The 23,348-nt window shown below is 54.5% G+C and overlaps 1 protein-coding gene across 8 annotated transcripts in view; it reads right to left on the bottom strand.

Annotated features, from left to right (window-relative positions):
- Positions 1 to 388: 388 nt before the first annotated feature.
- Positions 389 to 23,348, bottom strand: part of CTIF (cap binding complex dependent translation initiation factor) — a 302,316-nt gene continuing 279,356 nt past the window's right edge. For 7 of the 8 annotated variants that reach the window (XM_059894003.1, XM_059894008.1, XM_059894004.1 and 4 more), the window contains 2 exons: positions 6,163 to 6,216; positions 389 to 4,406 (listed from right to left, as the gene is read on the bottom strand). In XM_059894003.1, coding sequence (XP_059749986.1) covers positions 4,191 to 4,406; positions 6,163 to 6,216 — 270 coding nt within the window. In that variant the 3' untranslated portion in view covers positions 389 to 4,190. The remainder of the gene's footprint in view (positions 4,407 to 6,162; positions 6,217 to 23,348) is intronic. The other variant, XM_059894009.1, reaches the window with a different exon arrangement.

The following is a 23,348-nucleotide window of genomic DNA, read 5'->3' as shown; positions in this document are numbered from 1 at the left end:
TAAAATGGGTCATTGCCAGATGTCACAGTGACTTTTTCATGGGAGGGGTAGGTTTGGGGAGTGGAGTGGTTAAGCACGCAGCAAACCAAGTCTTTAGCGGAAAAGTGATTTTGTGCAGGACTGGCTTAATCCTCCCACCTTGGATAGGCCACAGTTCCCAAGCCTGGGAGGAAGGGGGTATACGTCTCCTTCACCCATGGTATCCTGGACCACTCCTCCCCCACCCTCCCCAGCCCCCAGGCGCCCCCTCCCCACAGTGGCCCAACCGTGGGGAATCATCACCTGGGTAGGGGCTCCTCTGAGGCCTCTGCCAGCACCTGTTGAGGCACAAAAGCCTTTGGGAGAGATTTCCTTTGCCAAACACACAAAGAACACAGATTCAGGGCAGTTTTGTTTTTGGTGTGGTTTATTTTTTAAACCCACTTGTAGTTTGGGTTCAGCTGGAAAGCAGGACATACCGAGGGAGGGAAGGTGGTCGCATGAGCAGGATTCTGCTGCAGCTTTGGCGGGAAGCCCCAGGCCCCTGCTCCGGGGAGGTAGGACCCGTCACCAGGCTCCCAGCTGGCTCGGGCGAAGCGGGCAGCCCTTCTGTGCAAGTGTCCCGAGCAGAGGAAAGTTGCCATTTCTCTGATCTGCATCCTCAAAGGCCCAGCCTGAGGTTTCCCAACAGAGTGCCGGCAGCTGAGGGACAGGCCTCCACGGGCAGGCCGGACAGTCTGTTGGACGAGGAACACTGGCCGGCTTCTGATGCCAGATAAGAGACTGGGGCTTGGCGTCTGGGCAGCCCCTTGGGGCTGCTCTTGCGGAGGCCTGGCTGTCTGGGCCCCCGCCCCTGCAGCTGCCCAGGGCGTGATCAGTGGTACGTTTCCCACACCCCCCCTCCCCATCCCTCAGGGAAAATAAAATAAAATAAAAATTAGAATAAATACCGACTCGGCCAACATTTACATTTACATGGATGGACAGGACGATCCCCAAACTTTAAAGGTGTACAGACTGGTTAAGGAAGGACGAGCAGACGAAGGTGGGTTTGGGGGTGCACACTCTCGTGGAGGATGGTGGGGTCCCGCCTTGTCCAGGGGAGGCTGGGGGCCTTCTTGGGGCTGCGGTCCCAGAGCTTAGGCAAAGCCACAAGGCCATGGGAGCAGGAGCAGGCCGGCTGCCTGAGAGGAAAACAATGACTACCTCGTCTTGACTGTCGGGGGAGAGACCGAGACAGGACCCGCATCAGATGGCTGGACTTTGCCTCCTCTGTGCCAAGGAAGCCACAGGCGAGGAGGGAAAGCCACGCAAGCGTTAGAAACGCAATATCCAGTTTAGCCTCCCATCAAATACATTCAGAGGTCAACTTGGATATGGCCTCCCTCACTCAGCAGGGGGGATCTGGCTTGGGGAGGGGGCAGAGGTCTGGGGGCGCCCGCCTCTGCCCCCCACTTCCTGTCTGAGTAGTCTCCCATGGGAAGCTGCCTCAGTGTCTCAGATTTTAGGCTTTACTGTTATTTCCTTAAAAAAAAAATTTTTTTTTTTAATGTTTTCCTTCCATGTCTGAAAAAGTAGCAGCAACCCACATTTAGAAAAACAGCTTAAATTGTTATTCGGATCAGCCAGGAAGCGCTTTCAAGCAGTGGAATATACTAGGCAAACCATATGTCTGGAGCCACGGTGACACGACACGTAATTAAAAATATATTTATATATGTTTACATATTTATACCTCGCTTCTTCCCACCCTGGTCCTAACAGTCAAGGAGGGGTTGGCCGTGAGGCAAGACCACCAAGGAAGGCTGTTAGGAGGAAGGGCATTAGGCTCACAGTGCCCAAGATGCTACTTGCTTGGCTTTCGAGGGGACGTCAGCCCCCTGAGTCCGTGGTATCTGGGGCCCCTTCATAAAGCTCACTCTCTGAGCCCAAGGTAGGGGTGGGAGACCCCCTCTCCTGCCTCCTCGACTTTCGACCTCACTCGCAGGCCTCTCTCTTCTTCCAGGGCCCTGCTTCATTCTCAGTAGATGTGCTCGTGCATGCCCGCGCACGCGTGCACGCACACACATGCACACACACACACACACACACACACCACTCGAGGGAAGCAGGGCCCATTTCAGCCCAGGTGCGGCTCTCTGAGGGCTGCCAGGGCGTGGCTGCTTGCCTGGCTTGGGCTGCCGACTCCTCGGGACCATGATTTCCCTGGTGCCCTCTCTGAGCATCCTAACACCAGCCCGGCTCTTCTCTCAAGGCCTCCTGTGGGGCCTCTGGGGTCCCCGGGCCCCAGGCTGAGCCAGAGGTGTAGGCTGAGGAGGAAAGGCAGTGAGGAGAAGCTTGAGAGGAAGGGGCTGGGAGGGAGAAGGCAGAGGCCAGGGGCAGCGTGGGCTCCTTGGCAGAGGTGACCGACCCACTCCAGGTAAACCGTGCCCCCATGCCTTGTCCCCAACAGGCTCTTTTTGGGGACTGCAGGCAGGTGGCAGCTGGTGGGGAAAGCCAGGAAGTACGGAGGAAGCTGCTCCCCACCCCACCTGCCTGCTCTCCTAGACTCAACAAAGGGAATTTCCTCCAGCCTGACCGGACCAGGCAACCAGCGGGCCTCCAAGGTGACCCAGAGAAGGACTGGCCTCAACCAAGGGGCAAGTGAGGAAGATGCTGGGCTCTGAGGTCGCTTTCCAGGGGCTCATCACCGCGTGGGCTCCAGACCAGGAGATGGGCTGTGCGGACACCAGTGACAACCCGAAGCCAGCCTCCCAGGGCCCAACACGCATCCTCCTTTCTAGCCATCAGAGAAGGAGCTGCTCCCAGGACTTGGCCCCTCCAAGAACCCCCAGCCTTGTTCCCAGCCTGGAAAGCTGGTGGCTTGCTGGGTCCCCTGATGGTCCCCACGACTCAATGAATTCACCCTTTCCCGACAGCCCTGGGGCTGCAGTGCCACAGCCCTCCCGGGGCACAGACCGGGGCTATCGGCTAGGGCACGGACACAGCCCGTTTAGCTGGCCCTGGGGAGCCCTGCGGGGCCCACCAGTTCTCCCTCCAGTGAGAGCCTGGGACAAGACCTGTGTGTGGAGCGGGCAAGCATCACCGGGCGTTTTGGTTTTAATTCGCCAGCCTGGTTCTGAGCCCGGTTCACTATAAGGCCCTGGGGCAGGACGGGTTTAATGCTTTCCCAGCAGCGACAGTATCAGCCCTTTGAGGGAGGAAGCTAGAAAAAGAGACAACAGAGGTACTGGAAGCCGGGGGCTGAGGGGCACGGGGTTCCAGCGGGTTCCCCTGTCGGGGCAGAAGTTTCCAATTACCCTAATTGGCTACTGGCAAGCTGTCTGTGGCTAGAATCCTTCCAGAGGGGGCCGGGTTTGATCTCCCTCTAATCAGGGGGTCCTCGTGGTGCTGACTGTGTGATCACATTGCGGGCCCTTTGCGTTGAGAGAGGAGACTTCAAAGCAGCTGACTTTTGAAAAAATAAAACACAATGAAACAAAAGCGTGCAAGTAGAACGAAAAACTCCATCTCCCCTCCAGGCCCCGGGCCCGCCCCCGGCCCCCTGGGCCTGCAGCTTGGGGGCTGAAGGGGGGAGGCTGGAAGTGGGGAGGGTGGAGCATGAAGGTTAGAGGAGACCGCCTCTGTCCCCCAGCTCGGCCGTAAGGACAAAGGCCGTCAATTACGGGCGGCTGGTGGGGACCGTGCCTGCCTTTGTCCTCCCGGACATCTGCTACACGTCGCCTGCTGCCAGTTGGCGACTGCGGCTGACAGCATGCGGGAACAATGCAAGCCCGTCCCCGACCCACTTTTTCAGCCTTCTGAGGTCCTTTCTGACCCAAGCTGTACCCCGCCTGTGGGCTGCCAAGGCCTCTAAGGAGTCGCAGAGATGAACCCCTTGCACACAGCCCTGCCGGGGACATGTTGCATGGGAGGGGGTGGGGAGGAGTGGGAGTGAGGAGGGGGAGGGCCGGGCCACCGTGAGGAAGAAACATGCTTCCCTTACTGGTGTGAGCCGCCGCATGCTCGGGCTGGGGGGCTCGGGTAGGGGGGCGCTCCTCCTAGGGCTTTGGTCCCTTCCCCGTCTGGCTCCATACTGGCTGCCGGCTCCACTTGCCTTCCTCCCCATTTCTTTCTGCCGGCAGGGCCACCCCTGTCCTCCCGCCTGTCCATCTGGCTCTGTGCACCAGGGCCCCAGCTGCCCTCGGGCCACCCGCCAGGCCCCCTGGCTGTCAGGCTGTCAGTTTCTGGATGGTTCTGTTGTAGTACTGCGTGATGGGGGGCGTCAGAGGGTTCCAGCTGTTGGCGTGGAGCTCGATGACCTCCAGCAGCAGGGACCGGGTCAGCATCGACTCCGAGGGGCACAGCATCTTGTCGCGGGCGCTGGCCAGGAGCTCCGCCATCATCTCGGGCAGCTGCTCCTCCAGCAGTCGGCCTGTGCTCTGCAGCTGCGGGCAGAGAAGTGGGGTTAGGACGTGAGCTGGGCCCTGAAAGGGCTCCTGACCCACCTTGGTTAGGGATGCTGGGGGCAGGAACGGGAAATAGCTGGATTATCCCAGGAAGGTGCAGGCCCAGGCCTCTATGCCACAGGGCAAGAGGATGGAGAGTGTGGAGGGTGGACACAGCCAATGTGAGAGCCAACATTTAATACCCAATCTTCCGGAGGAATAAGAGGGGTCAGAATATTGCCTGCTGCCCAGGGCTGCAAAGAGTCCTCACCAGGAACACGCTGCTTCTCCCTTCATCCACTTGCCTCCCCTCCTACAGGAAGCCTTCTTTGACTATCGCCCACAACCTCAATGGCTGTGTGACCTGCTTCCTTCAAGAGTGATCAGGTGGCACCGTGTCAATTTTCACTTGCTGGGATGTCTCTCTGGAAACGAACTTGGTCATTATTACCTGCATGTGTCCGTGTGGAACCTGAGAGCAGGGATGAGGTCTCCCGTTTCTCTCTTTCCTTCTCTCCTGCCCCCAATCGCACCTACATACCCCCAGAACTGACCCCTGCCCACACTTGTGACATGAAGGGGAGGAGAGAAATATGAACTGGGCCAGAAGGCCAGCCAGAGGGCCTGCCCCCAAGAGAGGCCCCTGGTCATCTCGAAAAGCCCCCTTAGGAAGAAGGAGCCCCGATCCTCTGGATCAGCGCACCGTCGGCCGGCAGCCCCCGCAGCTCCTCTCCCTATAATCTAAGTCCCTGTCTCTGCTCCACCTCCAGCCTCAGCCCACCCATTTTTTCAAGGCTCTGCCTTCTTCACGAAACCTTCCCTGACCTTTCTGGCCCACTCTGACCTCTCCCCTAACTCCTCAGGGATGCATGCTCTGTACACATATTTATTCTCTACACCGTCCCATCCACTCTGTGCATGTGGCAGAGGTCTCTATCTCTAGCCAGACCACAAGCTGTCTGGAGGCAGGGACCATGCTTTCTCCTCCTCTCCTATCTCGCCTGCCTGGAGCCCCGTGCAGGGTACCCAGCTGGAGCCCCGGTGTGCCCTGGGTGTGGGCCCTGGAAGCGCCTCTCCTCACCACACTCCACTCTGAATGTCCCTGGGCTGTTTTCTTTCTTTCTTTTTTTTTTGGCCACACCGTGCGGCTTGCAGGATCTTAGTTCCTCGACCAGGGATCGAACCTGTGCCCTCAGCAGAGGAAGCGCAGAGTCCTAACCACTGGACTGCCAGGGAAGTCCCCTTGGACTGTTTTCTGAAGGCACAGCTTTGTCCCTGTAACTGGGCCAAAGCCAAGTGTCTGAAGGAAGATCCTGGAGAGCAGCGACCACACCTTGGGAACAGGAGTGGGACCTCCCATGGGGGCTGCTTGGAAGCGGATGGTGCCGACCTGGGGGTTCAAGCCTCAGCACCTCCTCCCAAACCCCACACCAAAGGAGACATGTGGGGGCAGGGCATCACCTAGAATCTCCTAAGTCATTTGTGTGGCGCACCTGGTCGAGGAGGAGGTGGTCTTGGGGGCAGAGGGAGAGTGGACGATGCTAGCACTCCATCCTTCCCGCCAGAGAACCGGCAGTTCCCTCTCCTCCAGCAGAAGTCCACATCCACTCAGGAAGCCGTCTGCCACCAGCCCCGCTCAACACGCCCTTGCCCTGGACCCGTGGATGCCTCCAGTGGTCCTTGAGCCCCCATAACTGTTAAGGCGAGAGAGACGCACAGGGTCTGAGGTGGGAGGTGTCTAAGCCACGCTGCTTACCTCCATTGAGCAGCACAGGACAGCATCTTCCTTCACATCCTGAGATTGCAAGAGCTGGAAGAGAGTGGCAGAGAATTCCGCTTAGGGTGGTGCGCTGCTCTCAGCCCCCTGCAGCCCAGAACAAGCATCTCCAAGGGGCGGGCCAGAGAGGCAGCCCACCAAGGCCGGAGGGCAGCAGGAGCACTGCCCCAGGAAGCAGTGATTTCTCCGACGGGATCTAAGCAGCTAGAGGACCGCCGTGGTCACGGAGCGTGGGCGTCCCGGCCAGGTCAGAGGGCTTGACCAGAGGCCACGGCAGAGCAAGGCCGCAGGTGGGTTGGAAGGCAGCGGCAAGCATGCTGGGATCATCCACTATAAGCAGCTGGTCAGCAAAAATGAAACTCGCGTAGATTTCCTGATTAGCGAGAGGGGCTCAGCCATGGTCTCAGGTGCTCCTGGGCCCTGGCTGTAGGAGGACTTGCAGAAATCACAGCAGTCTTCTCCACGGGCCCAGCACTGTGAGCCTGCAAAGCCATGCAGACCGTTCCAGAGGCCGGGATTGCTTCCTGACCAAGGCCACGGCCACGTGGCTCAGCACCGGCGCAGGCCACCCCCCGTCCAGGCTCTCCTCTATGTGCTGCATTTCATTCTTTCAATCTCTCTCCCTCTCTCTCTAAATTGAGACATAACTCACGTAACATCAAGTTCACCATTTTTAAGCATACAATTCAGTGACTTTTAGATTCACAAGGTTGTGCGACCATCACTACTAACTCTAGAATATTTTCATGGCTCCCAAAAGAAACCTGTACTCATTAGCGGTCAGTCCCCTTTCCCCCCCCACCCCCTGGCAACCCCTAATGTCCTTAATCTCTATAGATTTACCTATTCTGGACATTTTATACAATGGAATCATATAATACGTGATTTTTTTTTGTGAATGGCTTCTTCCACTTATAATGTTTTTAAAGTTCATCCATGTTGCAGCCTGTGTCAGTTCGTCATTCCTTTTTGGGGTTGGAAGATATTCCCCTGTATGGATGCACCACGTTTTGTTTATCCACTCATCAGTTGATAGACATTTGGGCTGTCTCCACTTTTTGGCTCTCGTGAACAAGGCAGCTATGAACACTTGTGTACGAGTTTTTGTGTGGACATGGGTTTTCATCTCTCTTGGGTACGCACCGAGGAGTGGAATTGCTGGATCATGTGGTAACTCCACGTTTAGCTGTTTGAGGACCCGATAACCTGTTTTCTACAGTGGCTGTGCCATTTTTCATTCCCTCCAGCAGTGTCTAGGGTTCTGATTTTTCCACAGCACCACCAATATTTGTTATTTTCTGCCTTTTTCTCCATTTTTTCCCAGGTAACTTTCCAGCTTTCCTTGGAGACTTCTGGGTCACTCCAGCCCATGGCGCCTGCTCCTGCTTCTCACTCCCGAGCACCCCCTGGCTTTCCCACCACTCAGCATTCCACACAGGTGGCAAGACATCTTCCAGTGTGAACTGTGGCTTCCTGAAGGCAGGGCAGTGTGACATTCATCTCTGCTGCCCTTTAACACCTAGCACAGCTCCTGGCAACAGCAGGGATTCGATAAATGTGGGTCGATATGATTTATGCATTGTTTTTGTTTTTTGTTTTAAAGGAAGGGCGGAGGGTAAGGAGAGAGCACAAGAGGAAGGCATTTTTAGGGTCAGCTTCCTTGTCCACTAACCGAGAACTAGAGTCAAGGTTTCTGATCTGGGCATGACGCGTTCAAGGAGGGTGAAATCACACACAACCCGGGGACTGTTCTCACTGCAGACTCGAAATCCAAATTCCACACACCGTCCTTAACTTCCCCCTTCTCCTGTCTTATTGCAGCCATCCACCCAGCCCAGGGTCTCCCCCAGCAGAAGCCACAAGCGGTCGCATCAGGGGGGCTGAAGATGCATGTATTAAATGTCAAATGAGTCCAGGGGCCAGATTAGTGTGGGCTGCTCTGACCAGAGATGCTCTCGGGGACCAGACCTCCTTCCTCTTCGTATCTCTGCAGGGCTGGGCATTAACTGGTCCCACGGTAGACACACCGAAACAGAGGTAGGTCTCAGGCTGCTCAAAAGATGAGTTGGTGGAGAGCAAGGGACAACCCGGGGAAGGTAACAGTGTCGGCCATGCAGTGACAGGCGTTGACGGCCATTGGTGGGCATGCTCTGCCCACTGACACACTTGTGACTCTGGGCCTTTGTGCTCTTGTCACCCAGGAATTCTCAGCCACCACCTGTCTGCAGACCTTCCTTCCTCAGTTTACTCAGGGCTCTGCCCCGACATCACCTCATCCACCAGGGATTCCCTGACCGGCCTGCGTGTAAGTGATCCCGCCGTTCACCTCCTGGCTTACCTCTCTCCTCAGCATCTCTCACCCCTGACATACGATCTGTTTGTTTGTCTGCTGTCTCCCCCAGGGGAAGGCAAACTCCAGGAGGGCAAGGCCTGTTTGGTCCATTCTCTCCCCGGCACCTGGCACAGTGCCTGGCACATAGTAAGCACTTGGAAGTATTTGTTAACAAATATGCCTTGAGTAACAGGGAGAAAACCCACCCAGCTGGGAGGGTCTGAAAGTGAGGAGGGACTAGCCTTGAGCCGCAGCCCCAGGGCAACTCACCCCAGTGCACGCGCTTGAAAAGGCAACAGTGAGCGGGACTTGGATAGCTCCACCCCACAGACTTCTCCTGTCAGAGCAGACACGGCACAAAATTATAGTCAATGTGTCTGCAAACATACAGTGTTTGTGGAAACAGAAGTTGGTATATGACTCTCTAAATGGCAATTTGGTGATAACTATCAACACTACAAGTGTACAAACCCTCTGAGCAGCGATACTACTTCCAGGAGTTTATTCCACACGTGTCCCCCACTGCCCACATATGCACCATGACATGGATATAAGGTTTTTGCTGCACTTTTGCAAATAGCTTGAATGGCTACCAACAAGGGGACTGGTTAAATTATGAGGATACATTTGCACAGAGGAATACTCTGCAGCACACAGCTGTCTACCCTCCTCCCCATGCCGGTGTGTGCTTCTGGAGTTTTCTTGCCCCGCAGGGCTGCAGACCCTCAAGGGGAGCCAAGGGAAGCTTTCACTGAGTCAGTGTCTGGGGGAATTTTGGGGGTCACACTAGGAAGGACCTCTCTCATCTAGAAAACCCTGGAAGCAGGTTCTGGAAAAAGCTGGGGGGAGGTGACTCACCTTGTAGCAGGTGTACCGAGTCATGGGTACTGGACCACGGGTTGATCCAGCATCCAACCCAGCCTGCTCTGTGAGGGGCTGGTTCCAGGACTTGGAGGGCCCTAACTGTCTCGGGGGGAAGGTGGGTGTAGCCCCACTGACTCTGCACGGAACATGAGGACAAATATTAAGGGAACTCTGTGAGGTTTTCTGGGACTTCTTTCTGATGGTAACTTTGTTCCTGCATAGGTTTCCCATAGTGCTTAGCAGGAAGAGAAACCTTAAAATAAAAATTGCTGGTAGAAATCACAAGAAAGGGGGAAAGTGGGGTATCTGGTGGGAAGGGAACTCCCAGAGACAGAGTGGGTGGTGGCAGCCATTTGGGGGCGAGGGGAGCAGGCAGAACTGGGAGCTTATGGGAAGGAAGAAAGGGGTCCTGCTCTGGATGCACCTAGCATGTTGGCTGACACATAGTAGGTGCTAGTAATGCCTGTCATGGGAAACTGAGATGAACCTGGGATCATGTTCCGTTCTGAGACCAGCTTCTTAGGGGTCCTGGGGCTTCGGGACATGGGCGGTAACATGATGGGAAATACTATGAACAGCCGGGGCCGGACAAGTACTAGATGCTCTGAAATGTGACTGTTTCTCCCTCCAAGTGGCCCTCCGACTTCTGCCCGCACAGCGTGGACAGCCTCGCGGGGCCTCGTGCTCCTGCCAGCACTGTGCCCGCACGAGCAGGTGTCTCCTCTTTCCTTCTACGGCCCGAGGCCCGCCTGCCCTCCGTCTGCTCCCTGGTGATGGTTCAGAACTGCAGAGCCGGTCCAGGGCTTCCTGTTCTTCTTTCCTTCCCCGCATCTTAGTGACTGGACTACCTCCTCCCTTCTGCACACCCAAACCCCCGCAGGCCTGCTCCCTCCCTGGGGGGCTCTGGGCTCTGGGGGGACAGACTCAGGGTGGGGACCCTCAAGCAGGGCTGCGGGCAGGCTCTCACCCCAGAGCCTCTCCTCCAACCTTATCTTTCACTGGTTGTTTGGGAAAGTCTGTGTTAAGCCAAGAATCACATCGAGTGATAGGCCCTCTCGCAAACGGCCTGCTGGGTTTTCTCAAGGAAGTGGGGGAGGACTGGGAGACTTTCACTGTACTTTTCCTTTGCAGTTGCTGGGATGCAGCGTTCGGGAGGGGAGTGGGTGCTGCAGACCACGTCCTAATCTCCCCCAAACGCTATCTCGGCCTGTCCGTTGCCAGCTTTAGAGGGTGGACCCTTGGAGCCTTAGAGCTGAAGGGCTGCAGAGAGGACGTCCCCTCAGCCCCCCATCATCACAGCTGGGAAGTCCCACCTTGCGGCTCTGTGTGGTGGAACGAGAGGCCGGCTGGCCTTACCCCGGGGGAGCACTTGACACACGCTAGGGGGCTCCCTCCCCAGGACCCCTGTCAGTGTCACTCTGAGAGGCTCCGGTGCCTCTGGGTGATCAACGGCTTCTCAGGAATCCGTCCTTGACTTGCTCTTTGTGGGCAGTGTCCAAGGGCAAGACCTTTCCACTCTTTTCTGTCTTGGCCAAAACTTACCTGTTTTGTGTTCCATTTCTTCATGGCTTGCTTTCCTAAAAGACAGCCAGTTTCTAGATAAGTGAATCCCTGCTGGTACACTGAGGGGGCCCACTCTGTTGTTTATGCGTGTTCTATTTGGGGTATTCTGGAGACAACGCTTCATTTAACTCCAAGCAACTCTCAGAAATTAGTGGCAACTTGAACAGGTTCTTGCCCACCCGTGTTCACAACAGCATGATTCACAACAGGCAAGGGGTGGGAGTAACCCAAGTGTCCACTGATGGATGAATGGATAAACTAAATGTGGTCCATCCATATAACAGAATGTTATTCAGCCTTAAAAAGGAAGGAAATCCTATCCCATGCTGCGACATGAACGGACCTTGAAGACCTTATGCTGAGTGAAATAAGCCAGTCACAAAAGGACAAGTATTGTAGGATTCCACTTATATGAGGGACCTGGAACAAATTCATAGAGACAGAAAGTAGAATGGTGGTTGTCAGGGGCTGAGGAAGAGGGACTAGGGAGTTAGTGTTTAATGGGGACAGAGTTTTAGTTTTGCAAGATGAAAAAGTTCTGGAGACGGATGGTGGTGATGGTTACACAGCAATGTGAATGTGCTTAATGCCACTGAACCGTGCACTTTAAAATGGCTAAAATGGTCAATCTTATGCTTGCTTTTTTTTAAACCACGATTTAAAAATGGTTTAAAAGCAGTGGCAGGGAGCAGGTACTCTTTGGTGGGCAGGCCAGTCTCTGCCTGGCCAGGACTGTCCCTCTTCTCTGCTGTCGCTCTTTGGAAGAAAAGCTGTGCGGATGGAGGAGACAGGGCTGCCGACCTCGGGGCTGAAGGCCCCCGGGGTGGGGGGGAGGAGCAGTCCACTCATCAAAGTCTCTGGCACAGAAAGGAGTGTGGGCGGGCCGGGGCAGGCACCCTGGAACAGTGAAATGTGTTTCTTGGACGAGAATCCAAGGCAATTGTGCGAGCCCACACAGTGTTTGTTCGGAAGCTAATGCATTCCTGTCCTATTGTCTCTGCCGGAGACTTGTTGTGGGCACACCCTTCATATCCTCCCTCGGGGAGAGGCCAAGGTGCTTGGAGTCAGGTTGTGGGCGGCTGGACAGCAAAGGGAGAAAGACAGCCTGGTGGGAGCACCTCGGAGTCCCCGGGGAGGGGGGAAGGAAGCCAGGGCAGGGCCATGCCGCCCAAGGTGTGCCCACAGTTCAGCCAGGCTGGTTGCTTGAGATGCCACGCTGTGGGGAGGGAAAGAGGGTGCTGATGGAGGGACCCTGGGGCTGTCTTCCTGTGCGGGAGGGGAGCGAGCGCTGGAGATCAGTTTCTTCTAGCCCGCCCCCCCAGCTCCCCCAACCACCTCAGCTCACCAAGAGCTTGGTTCCAACCCTGGTAGAACAAACCCAAACAGCCTAATGCAGCCACAGTAAAAGCTCAGCAAGTCCCCACCTGCAGGAGCCCCTCTTTTGCAGGTAGTCAAGGGTAGGCTGGGTGCAGCAACAAAGGAGCAAAAGTGAGGAGATTTCAGAGTGCATGTGATTGGCTGGGGAACAAACCCAGAGCTCTGATTGGCTGGCTGGGCCTACAGAAGGGCAGTGGCAATATACCCTGCAAGCATGGAAGAAGTCATGGGAAGAGGAGAGAGAAAAAGAAGAAGTAAGAGTGGGAGGTGCAGGTCTCCAGGGGCTGAGGAAGCCACAGTGATGGGCACAAGCCTTGACGGTGGAGAGATGGGGAGAGGGAGAAGAGTGAGGCAGAGCCAGAGGAGATGGCCCCGATGCGTGGCACATGGTCTAGCATGGTGGCCGGGGCGAGGAGCTGCACAGGGCCACCTGCATCTCGGGAGGGCCCTCAGGTTCGAGTCAGGGCATCTCCACCCTGTGCCTCTGGTGGACCTGGACCGGCACCTACAGCTGAGTCTAGAGGACAGCTCCTGATAACGACCTTGAATCTTCAAGAAGAGGGTCAATTACATCTGGGTCTCTTCAGGGAGGCAGGGAAGTAGATAATCTAGCCACAAGAGGCTGTCATCAAAAACGTGCAGAAGGTTTGGCTTCTATTCACTAAGAGTAACTCCGGGCATGCCACTTAGTCACTCTGCACTTCAGTTTCCTCACTTGAGAATGGGGATAATACTTGCCTAGAATTGTTTCGAGAGTCAGTGGAGATAATGCATGTGAAAGAGTTCTGAAAAATGCAAAGCTTGATTCAAATGCAAGGTGTTATTATTGTTATTAAATGTATATCTTCATAAACATGTATCTTTCCTGAAGATCTCGACCCACTTTGTAATGTACCATCACATTTATCCCCGTGACACTCTTGTGGAGACAGGGAAAGGACACAGGCATTATTATCTCTGCTTAATAGACAGAGAAACCGAGGCTCAGTAGTTCCGTGACTTACACAAGCCAGACAGACAGTAAGTCTGGGAAGAACTAGAAAGTGCTTAGAAGCCCTGGGTCAGCATCCTCTTTCTTGGGGAATTATTTTAATTTCTCCCACATTAGCTAATTCTTACTTCGCTGGTTGGAGCTCATAATTCTTAATTTTGTTGATTGGCGATGATAATCAATCCGGGCCTTCACAAAACTGAATTGATTTTACCTATTCTTTTTCTGCACTGGCCACCATCTATCCATCTATGCACGCATGCATCCATCCATCCATTTAGCCATCTATTCTTTTATCCACCCACACATCATGTGTCCAACCTTCCATCCACCCACTCATCCTTTCATCCATCTTCCTATCTACCCATCTACCCTCTCACCCACTCACCATCCAGCCATCCATTCAGCGAGCCAGCTGTCCTTCGACAACATTTATGGAACACCTACTATGTACTAAACACTGTGTAAGTACCTGGATAACAAGGAGAATAAAACTTGTAACTTAGAGTCTAGTAGGAAGAAACAGAGAGATTGCGTTAGGTATATGGGGTTGGAGCATGGGACGGAATGGTGGTGGTGAAGAACACGCCAGGCACGTGCCATAAGTGGCAGCACGTGGCATATGCACAAAAGCAAAAAAAAAACAAACAAAAAAAGGTGAACTAATGGAGTGCCTTGGGGAATAACAAGTATTTCAAGAGGCTAAAAATATACGGTGCTGGGGGAGAGAGAGCATATGATGATAAAGAAGGCCAGGGCCACATCCTAAAGGGCTCTACATGCCATGCTACTGGGTTTGGATTTTATCCTAAAGGACTGCAGAGCCACTGAAAAGAATTTCAACTGGTGAGTAGGATGATACTATTTGCAGTGTGGAGAGTAGACTGGAGCTGGTGGGGTGGTGGGAGAATTGGAGGCAAGGAGACCAGTGAAAAATTATGGCGGCTCGAGTGAGGGCAGGGACAATGGGAGGAGATAGCTTAGGAGGCAGAAGTAAAAGTGAGGAAAAGGACGATGCAGAAGACGGATAAGCCCCGGGTTTGGGGCTTGTCAGCGGAATAAACTGTGGTGCCACCAACGATATTAGGAAGGCAGGAAGAGTTGGTTCTGGAAAAAAGGAATGAGTTCAGTGTTAGAAATACTGAGTCCACCATCCTTGCAGGTCACCAGGGAAGATGGGAGACTGGCCATCTGTGATTATCAGTGCCCAGGTGTGAGTCAAGGCCACAGGTGTGACACGACCTGGGGAATGACGTGGAATAAGAGAAGATGGTAAGAGCTCCAAACCCGGAAACAGCAACATCGTAAGGGTGGCAGAGGAGGAGGAACCCCCAAAGGAGGAAGAGGGTGGTCAGGCAAGTAGGCAGAGCAGGAAAACGTGACGTCATGGAAGCCAAGGGAGTGCTAAGAAGTCAAGGTCACTTCTTGTCGACAAGGTCAACAGTGTCAAAAGCTCAGAGAGGTCAAGTGAGATGAACAATGACCAGGGCCCCTGGATTTGGTGATTAGGAGAGCACAGGCGACATTTGCCATGATGACTTCATGCAGGGAGGGGTGGGTGGAAGCCTGGGTAATGTGGAGCTGGAGAGACAGAATGAGGTCAGGAAGTGGAGAGAGAAAGAGCTGACCATTGCTTTTTCTTTGGGGGTTTCTGTTCTTTCTTCTCTCTCACTCTCCTTTCCTCCTCCGTCTCTCTTTTTTTGGGGGCGGGGCGGGGGACTTGCCTATGGAAGAGAAGAAGGGTAGGATGCTAGGAAAAAGAGACTGGCCCAGGGTCCAGGGGGAATGGTCGGTACAGCGGGAGAGACTTGAGCAGGGGCAGAGATGAGCGCGTAGCGTGCGGGAGAGAGGAGAGGACTGATGCCTGGATTAGCCTTAAATAAGACAAAGGCTGTCATTCCCTGAAACGAACAAGAAGCATTAGTGTGGCTGTGGATAGGTACCCGTGGAATGCTCACGCTGCCCGGCCTGTCTGGGCAACTAGGAGATTAGTGCTGTTTTACATTCATTACTTATTACCATCATTCTGTGACTGCCTGCACTTCAGACATCCCCAGCATAGGGGAATTTGCCCCAACTGTCACTTTTCCACTAGCCTAATAAGAAGCCCCGGTGTGGCAGCTATGGTCAGATGTCAAGGAAATTCATGGTTCTGAACTGGACTTCAGTCCAAGCTTGTGCCCTGTGGTCTGGCTGTCTGCCCTCCTAACTAAGACGGGCAGGCGGGCAGGCACCCTAACTGTGGACCAGGCGCCCTGGAGGGAATAATTAGCCTCCTTCCTGCAGAGCTTGCAAACCGCCCGTACAAAGTGGCCACAGTAAATGTCACATGGGGGAATGCTTCATCCCACAGCTGGCCCCAGGGGGTGGAAACGTAATCTGGGGCTCAGAGCAGACACTGAATCCTTCTGCAGACACCAGAGCCAGAGGACAGGGCCATGGCTCCAAGCCTCCTCTTGGGGGCCAAGCCCTGGCCGGTAGCCTGGACAGGAGGCGAGTTCTGTTCACGTAGTCCCTGCAGACATGAGTTCCCGGGACCCTGCGTCGGGGTTTGAAACATCAAGGACGTTGGTCGTGACTGCTATCAACACCTTCCAGCTTCTCCTTTAATACCCTTGCCTTTCCTTCTAGAAGCCTTGTCTGTTCTCTTCTGTATTCACTGCCCTGATGTCCATGGATCTCTCTTAAAGGGTGAACATAAAATGCCCGAGGTAGCCCTGAGGTTTTACCTTTCAGGAGGGGTCTCCTGAGGGCTGAGTCACACCTTCCAGGTCCTGAGTCAGTACCTGGCTTACATTTTTTGGAGTGCTGACTCCAGATGCCAAGCTCTGAACTTTGTGCATGTTTTAAAATCCATTTTATCCTTATACCAGTTTATCTGAGTTAAATACCATTGTAATTATTCTCATTGTGTAACGGTAGAAACTGAGGCATGGAGAGTGAAATGAACTCCCCACGAGTGCACGGGTAATGGAAAACCGGCTTTGGAACCCAGGTCTAGTCTGCCTCCAAAGTCAAAGGACATAACCACTGCCCCATGAGTAAGTCCCACATAAATATGACTAATGGCGAGAGGTCAGCAAAAGGTGGGGTGACCACACACCCCAGTTTGCCTGGGATGGTTCTTGTGTTCATCCCAAATAATTAGTAATATTCCTTTCGCTTTCAAAAGTGCCCTGATTAGGAGGGTACCTTATAATAGTCGCCTAGACAAGGGAAGGGGCACTGAGGGGCTGGGAGCCCCCCCGTCCCCCATCACCACCCGACCAGTTAGTACACCTCTGGCCTGTTCCACCTCCCCTCCTGGTGCCTAAGTGCTCCTGCCCATCTCTGAGGGGTTCAGCAGGTGGAGTGAGGAGAAGGGCTCCGAAGGCGGCAAAGCGGCCCTGCTCCCAGCGAGAGGCGGTTATCACTGCAGATCAGTATACCTGCCGCAGGGCCTCACCTGGCCTCACCTGGGCTTGCCAGTGAGAACCGCTCTCCAAGGATGGGAGCCGGAACAGGACGGAATTATGTTAACAGGCTGCTGGTGGGGGCCCTGGGGAGAGCAGTTGAAGGAGAGGCAGATGGGAAAGCAGTTGTTCTCCAAGCTTCCTCTGGGGGAGCCTGGCCAGGAGTGCCGGGCCTGGAGGCACGGGGTGGCACCTGGGACCGTCACCCCCTTGACAGCACCCTCTGGACGCCCCTTGGAAGGAATGACTGCATTTTGCGTCTGACTCAGCATCAAATGTCTCTCTGAGACAAGGGGAGGGGTTTGGGCTGGCTGGGGCCCATGCCTGAGGCCTGGGACAGCGGGCAGACACCCCTCATGGGGCCAGTCTCTGAACTCACAAGTCTCTCCGGGCGCCCACCAGGCTGGGACCCCCGGGCGGCACAAGGAGAGGGCAGGGAAGGGGAGGGCGGCCCGGGCTGCCATCTGCTCTTAGTGGGGCCTCTCCTGGCCCCTGGCCCCTTCCCTTGGCTCTCTGCCGCCCCCCAACCTCCGCCCACCTGAGGCCTGGACTTGACCTTGCTGGCTTTGCGGGGAGGGTGTGATAAGCCTCTTGGTGGAGGGAACTAGCTGCCTGCAAAGGCATTTTCCGCTCTCTAAAGTAAACAATCAAACAGGAAATTAATCGAGAAACCCACATCAACGGAAGGTTCAGGTTGTGATTTTCACAGCCCCAGAGCCAGGAAATTCAAAGTTATAGTTCCCATAGCAACTTGCCTGTAGAAGCTGCCGCAGCCGCTAGCTTGGAATGAGGACTTGAGGGGTCAACTAGGCCAGCCCCCTGCCTCCAGGAAGCGCAGCCCCACAGCAAATCTGAATGTGCTGTGGGTAGACTGCCCTTCTGAGGCTCAACAGCAAGCCTGGGACAGAGTTAGGAGCTGCATGGCCTGGGCTGTACTTTCAGTTCTCACAGCGACAAGCCTTGTAAACTGCAGAATCAGCTGACATCCTGGGGCTTCAGCTTTCTATATTCCCATATTCCAGTTATTATTCCTGTATCCCCGTATTCTGTGAATGGGGAGTAATACTCACGCCTGCAAGACGCTAGAGCGAGGGGCTGCGCAGTGCGTGCTTATTCTTACTCACGTCTCCCACCCCTTGTTCTACTTAGTCCCATAACGACCCCCCATCTCTATCCCAATTGCCCCTGAACTGTGTAATTGTCCTTTGCCTGCCCCCCTTCCCCTGGGTTGTTTTTCCTGCAAGAAACATCTCAATTGATTGACAGGGCCAAGAGCTTTCAGACAGCCTCCAAGGTGGCTCCATTTTTTGGATGGCCTCGTCTCTTCAACCTGCCCCTCCACCCCTTCTGGACCAAATATATGATATGAGCTCAACGTACACTTACTGCTCCCTTGACTGATAAACGGGTAGCCTGAACGGAACCAGACGCAAGCCCTCCTCCTTCAAGCCTGTGCGGGGTTGTGTGTCTTGGGTGGGGTTTTCTTTTGTGTGACTAGTGAGGAGTCCCGCCTGGCAGGAAAGGAGATAAGGGCGTTGGAGCTCAACAGAGAAGGAAACAGTCTGGAATCCTTCCCCGAGAGTCACCCTGCCCTCCCACCCGAGATGGCCACGATAGCCGGCCGGCCTGATCAGCGCAGTTCTGCAGCCCAGACCCGGGGACCCTTAACACGGGCCGAGGCAGGAGTGGGCACTTCCGGGCACCAGGCCTGCGGCAGAGGGTGCCCAGCCTGCCCGCCCACCCGCCAGCCTGGCCCTGGAGCCGGGCCGTGAATTGAGCAAAGCAGTGGAAAGAGAAGTGGCGCCTGCTGGAAAGCAGACAGAGCGGCTCCTGGATTTCCTAACAGGCCCAGCCGCGTGCCAGGGCCGATGGGCCAGCTCAGAGCGCCTGCCCAGCCTCGCTTGCGAAACAGTCCTTCCTCCCCTGGGTGAGCTTTCCCGGGTGGCCGAGCTGCTGTCTAGCCACCCGAGTCCCTGAGCGAGGCCTCCCCTTCACACCCATCGCCTTTCCGTCCGCCCTCTCCCGGGTTTAGACACATCAGAGCACGGTGGGCCCCTCGGGAAGACAGGATGCATCCTGGGGGTGCAAGATGTTTCCTTTCATGAAGGCAAAGAAATTTAATCAGAAAGAAGAAGTGATGGGAAAGTAGGTATGGACAGAGGGCTGACTTCTCTGCAGTCTCAGAGGGGACCAGGAGAGGGGCACTGCCACAGAGGGTGACCCACTGGCTTCCGAGGAAAGGCCTCCCTGTGCACAGAGCCCTAGGCCGCTGCAGCCCCGGAGCCCGGCCTTGCTCGCTGATGGGCACACGGTCATCTGAAGGGCTGTGCCAATCCACCTTGTCTTGAGCCTGGGAAGAAGCTTCTCAGAAGGTTCTTCTTGGTATGCCAAGCTAACCAGGGGTCCCTCCTACCAATTCCAGACTCTGCAGGGGGTGGGAGTGGGGAGGGCGCAAGTAACCAGCAAGGGGCCTTGAGGAGCTGGGGGAGGGGCACACCGGCCTCTTCCTCTGCCCCCAAGCGCGGAATGTTGAAGAAGCCTTTGCTTAGATCATGTCCTCTTTAGCCGTATGAAGAATAAACGCCTGCAGCAGCCTGGTCCCCAGGCAGAGGTGCCAGTCTTCCCGGGGTGGGGGAGGTGGGTGGAGTTTGAAGCCACATGGCAGAAGCTGGCCGGGAGGTCTGCCCCTTGGGTGAAGGAGCTTAGCTGATTCTGTGGTGGGTTTGGGTACAAGGAGGTTACCAAGGACCAACTGGGCAGGGACAGCTGGGCCTGGGACGATTAAGCAGAGAAAAAATAGGGCTGTGCTCAAGGCATAATTAGCATCTGTACTCAGAGCAGCAGCCATCCAAACGGAGGGGCAAACAGGCCTGGGCTGAGAAAAGGGCCTGGGCTGCCTGGGGACAGCAGAGGTACTCGCTGCCAAGTCTAAGGTTGGAGATAAGAGTGTTTAATGGGCACCTGGAAGTTTGTTTGGCTTTAGAGCCTTACCCTTAGCAGAGTATACATTTTCATAATGGGGTGACTCTTTCTAAATTGAGACAATCTCTTTGGGTGAATTAGCATGTGCGTCAATATTCTGTATCACCAGTGCATCCTTACCAGGTCCAACTGACTGGGCCGCAGGGGATAAAGTGCTTAGCCTGGCACTCAGGCGCTCGCTGGCCCACTTCCGCCCCAGGGGCCCTCCATCCCCCTCTCTCCCCTTCACAGGCCTCCCGTCCAGCCAAATCCATCTATGAACATGCCTTGTCCTTATCTGCCTCCGGATTTTGCTCCTCATTGACTCAGCCAGGCCTGCCTTCTCTCACCTTGGCTCCATTAACTGGATCCTGCAAGATGGACCGCAAGACCCCCCCCCCCCCCCACACTCCAAGAAGCCTTCCCTGACCTCCTCTCCTGATCCCCTGTAGGGAGAAGCCTCATTACTCACAGCCCGGGAGCAGTTATTTGGCTCTACCCAGTTCTAGGTCGATAGCCTAAAGTTTACCTAGACTAGTTTTTCCTCATGCAGGACCTTGTGCCCAGCTGGCCCTCTCAGAAAACCTGTGGATTGGATTTGAAGGAAAGTATGTGCTGGCTGGGGCAAAGCCACTCAGAAGAGCCTCTGTGTTCCGTGGATGCAGCCCCACCAATGACACGCAGGCCTGGGGCATGGCTGGTCCTGCACCCTCCTCCCAAGAGTCTGAAAGAATAGAAGAATTTTTCATTCATTCATTCATTCATTCAATAAGGAGGCATGAATCCTGCCCTCACAGACCTATTAGTTTAGTAGAAAAGACAGAATTTACACAAGCAGATCAGTGATGGGAGCCGGGGCTGTAAAGTGAGACTGCCTGGGTTCTAATCCCGACTCGATCACCTGCTAATTATGTTGCACAGGTAACTTCTCTGTGTCTCAGTTTCCTCATCTGGAAAGTGGGGGGAGCATTACATGAGATAATCTATGAGACATATTTAGAGCAGTATCTGGCACACAGTAAGCGAGGCTCTATCAGGGGCAGCTCTCAGTAGTAAGTGGGCTCGTTTTGCACAGAACTAAGGGTGCTGCGGTGGTGGGTGGCAGGAAGGACCATTTTCATCTGTGCGGGGAGAGGAAGCTCGGAAAAGGCTTCCTGAGGGAGAGAGCTTTAAACTGACACTTTAAGGTGGAGCTAGGGAAAGCGTGGGATCAGGAGCGGGAAGGAGGGAAGAACATTCCAGGCAGTGACCCCTGAGAGTCCTGTGAGCCTGCAGTCCACAGAGAGAGAGGGGGCCAAGCCCGGTTAGAAGGCTGGTGGGGTAATTCAAGTGAAAGGTGACCTTGCCCTAGACAATGGAGAGGGAGAAAAGTGGTAGCCAGAGCCAAGAACTCTACGCGAGCTGCTACCCACAGACCCTGGGGACTGACGGGGTGAGGGCTGGTCAGGGATGGCCTGGAGTCTTCAGCCACTACAGCCAGGAAGATGGTGGTACTATCCCTGGGGGGAGGGGCAGGTTTGGGGGGCAGGAGATGGGTCATATTAGGACACTCAGAGTTTGAGGGATCCGTGGGTGGGCCAGGGGGAGGTGTCAGGTGGATGCACTCAGGCCTGGAGATATGGATCTAGAGTTTGTGCAGTTCAAGTCTGAGGGCTGCTGCTGCCCTGGGAATTTGCCTGTGACCAACACAACACAAGCTTTGAGGCCTCTGCCAGGGGTCTTGCTCATGGCCCACCACAAGCTACAGTTGCCTGTCCTTTGGTAAATCCCAAAGGACATCAACTTCTCCATGTTTCTGGTTATGGGGCCGTCAAATGAAGTTTTGGAGAAGGCTTAAAGGTGAACATAGGCCCCTGGTGAAGGCTCCTACACTAAACTCGGGGTGATACATGTACTTGGAGCCAGCCTCCAAGTATGTGTGTATCTACACACTCATGAACAAACATATTATCTATCTATGTACGTTGTATGAAGTATGACGAGAAAGGAAACTAGTTTCAGGGGGACATAAAAAAAAAAATCAATCTTATTTCTTTGTATTTTCTTCTAGCATCTGTGAGAGTACCTGCCGCCTGTGCAAGGACCCAGGTGAGACATTCTCCAGGTGGAGCTGAGCCCAGAGTCTTGCCCAAGGCCTGGGCAGCCCAGCACACCCAACTCGAGAGGGGTATTGGCTTGGAAACACCTCTGTGAGTCCCTGGTGACGGCACATCTGCCTTGCAATAGGCGTTTCATCTGGGATGAAGAAAAGTGGGGCAAAGAGGTAGAGGGAAGACCAGCTTGGAGCTATTTTAAGCCCACGTCCAAGGTGATGATGGCATGACAGAAGAGAGGTGGTGGGGAAAAGGGAGGAATCAAGGGTAACTCCCAAGTTTTTGGCCTGAGCTAAAGGCGTGGCCAGTGGTTTCATCTACCAAGATTGAAGCTAGCTGGAGGGAGGAACGGACTTGGCCATTGGGTCTAGAGGTCAGAGGAGTGGTCCTGGCTGGAGACACATTTGAGAGCACTGGGTGCAGATGGTATTTAAAGTCCTGGGGACAGATGAGATCATTTAGACCAGGATTTCTCAGCCACAGCACGACTGACATTTGAGCCAGACAGTTCTTTGCTGTGGGGCCTCCTGGGCATGGCAGGATGCTGAGCGGAACCTGGGCTTCCTCCCACCAGAGGCCAGTAGCACCTTCCCAGTTGTGACCACCAAAAACGTCTCCAGACACTACCAAATGCCGCTTGGCACCGGGGGGCAAACTGCCCCTAGTTCAGAATCATAGATCTAGATTAGGGGTGGATAACCTCTAGTCCACCAGCCAAATCCCACCCTCAGCCTGCTTTGGTACAGCCCAGCGAGCTAAGAATGCTCTTTACATTTTTATTTTTCCTTTTTTTTTTTTTTTGGCTGCACCGCGCAGCTTGCGGGATCTTAGTTCCCTGACCAGGGATCGAACCCATGCCCTCTGCAGTGGAAGCGCGGAGTCCTAACCCCTGGACCACCAGGGAAGTCCCTACATTTTTAAACGGTTGACAAAAAAAAATCAAAAGAACAATATTTTGTGACACACTGCATGAAATTCAGATTTCAGTGTCCATAAATAAAATTTTGTTGGAGCACAGTCACCGTCATTGGTTTACGTATCATGTATGCTGCTTCCTTGCTAATGGTGGTGTGGAGGCCTGAGTAGGCTTCTGGATTTGGTGATATGGCAGTCTCGAACGGGGACCACGCTGTTGGCTGGATGGGGCAGAAGCAACCCAGAGACACCACGTAGAGAGACAGTTCTTTTGAAAATTCTGGCTCTAAGGGAAGAGAGAAATGGGGTGGCTTCTGGAGGGGAATATGGGGGCAATGGAAGGTCTTCCCCCCTCAGATGGATTTAGTGGGTTGATAAGAAGAAAACACTAGGGAGAGGGGAGCCTGTGAGGTGGGAGAGAGAAGAGAAATCCATTGCAGGCAAGAAGGAAAGAAGGGATAGGACAGGCGTACTCTGGAATCAAGGAGTGTGCTGAGCAAAGCCACCGCCCTGGAAGATGGGCCACCCAAAATAGGCCAGGTCCACCACCATGGTGAAGAGGTGAAGAGGTGAAGAGGCCTGAGACAGCCTGTTGGCCCCGTGAGATAATTAAAGAA

Source organism: Balaenoptera ricei, chromosome 14 (assembly GCF_028023285.1).
Source record: "Balaenoptera ricei isolate mBalRic1 chromosome 14, mBalRic1.hap2, whole genome shotgun sequence".
Classification (NCBI taxonomy): domain Eukaryota; kingdom Metazoa; phylum Chordata; class Mammalia; order Artiodactyla; family Balaenopteridae; genus Balaenoptera; species Balaenoptera ricei.
The sequence above is the reverse complement of the archived record's forward strand: the minus strand, read 5'-3'. Positions and strand labels throughout refer to the sequence as shown.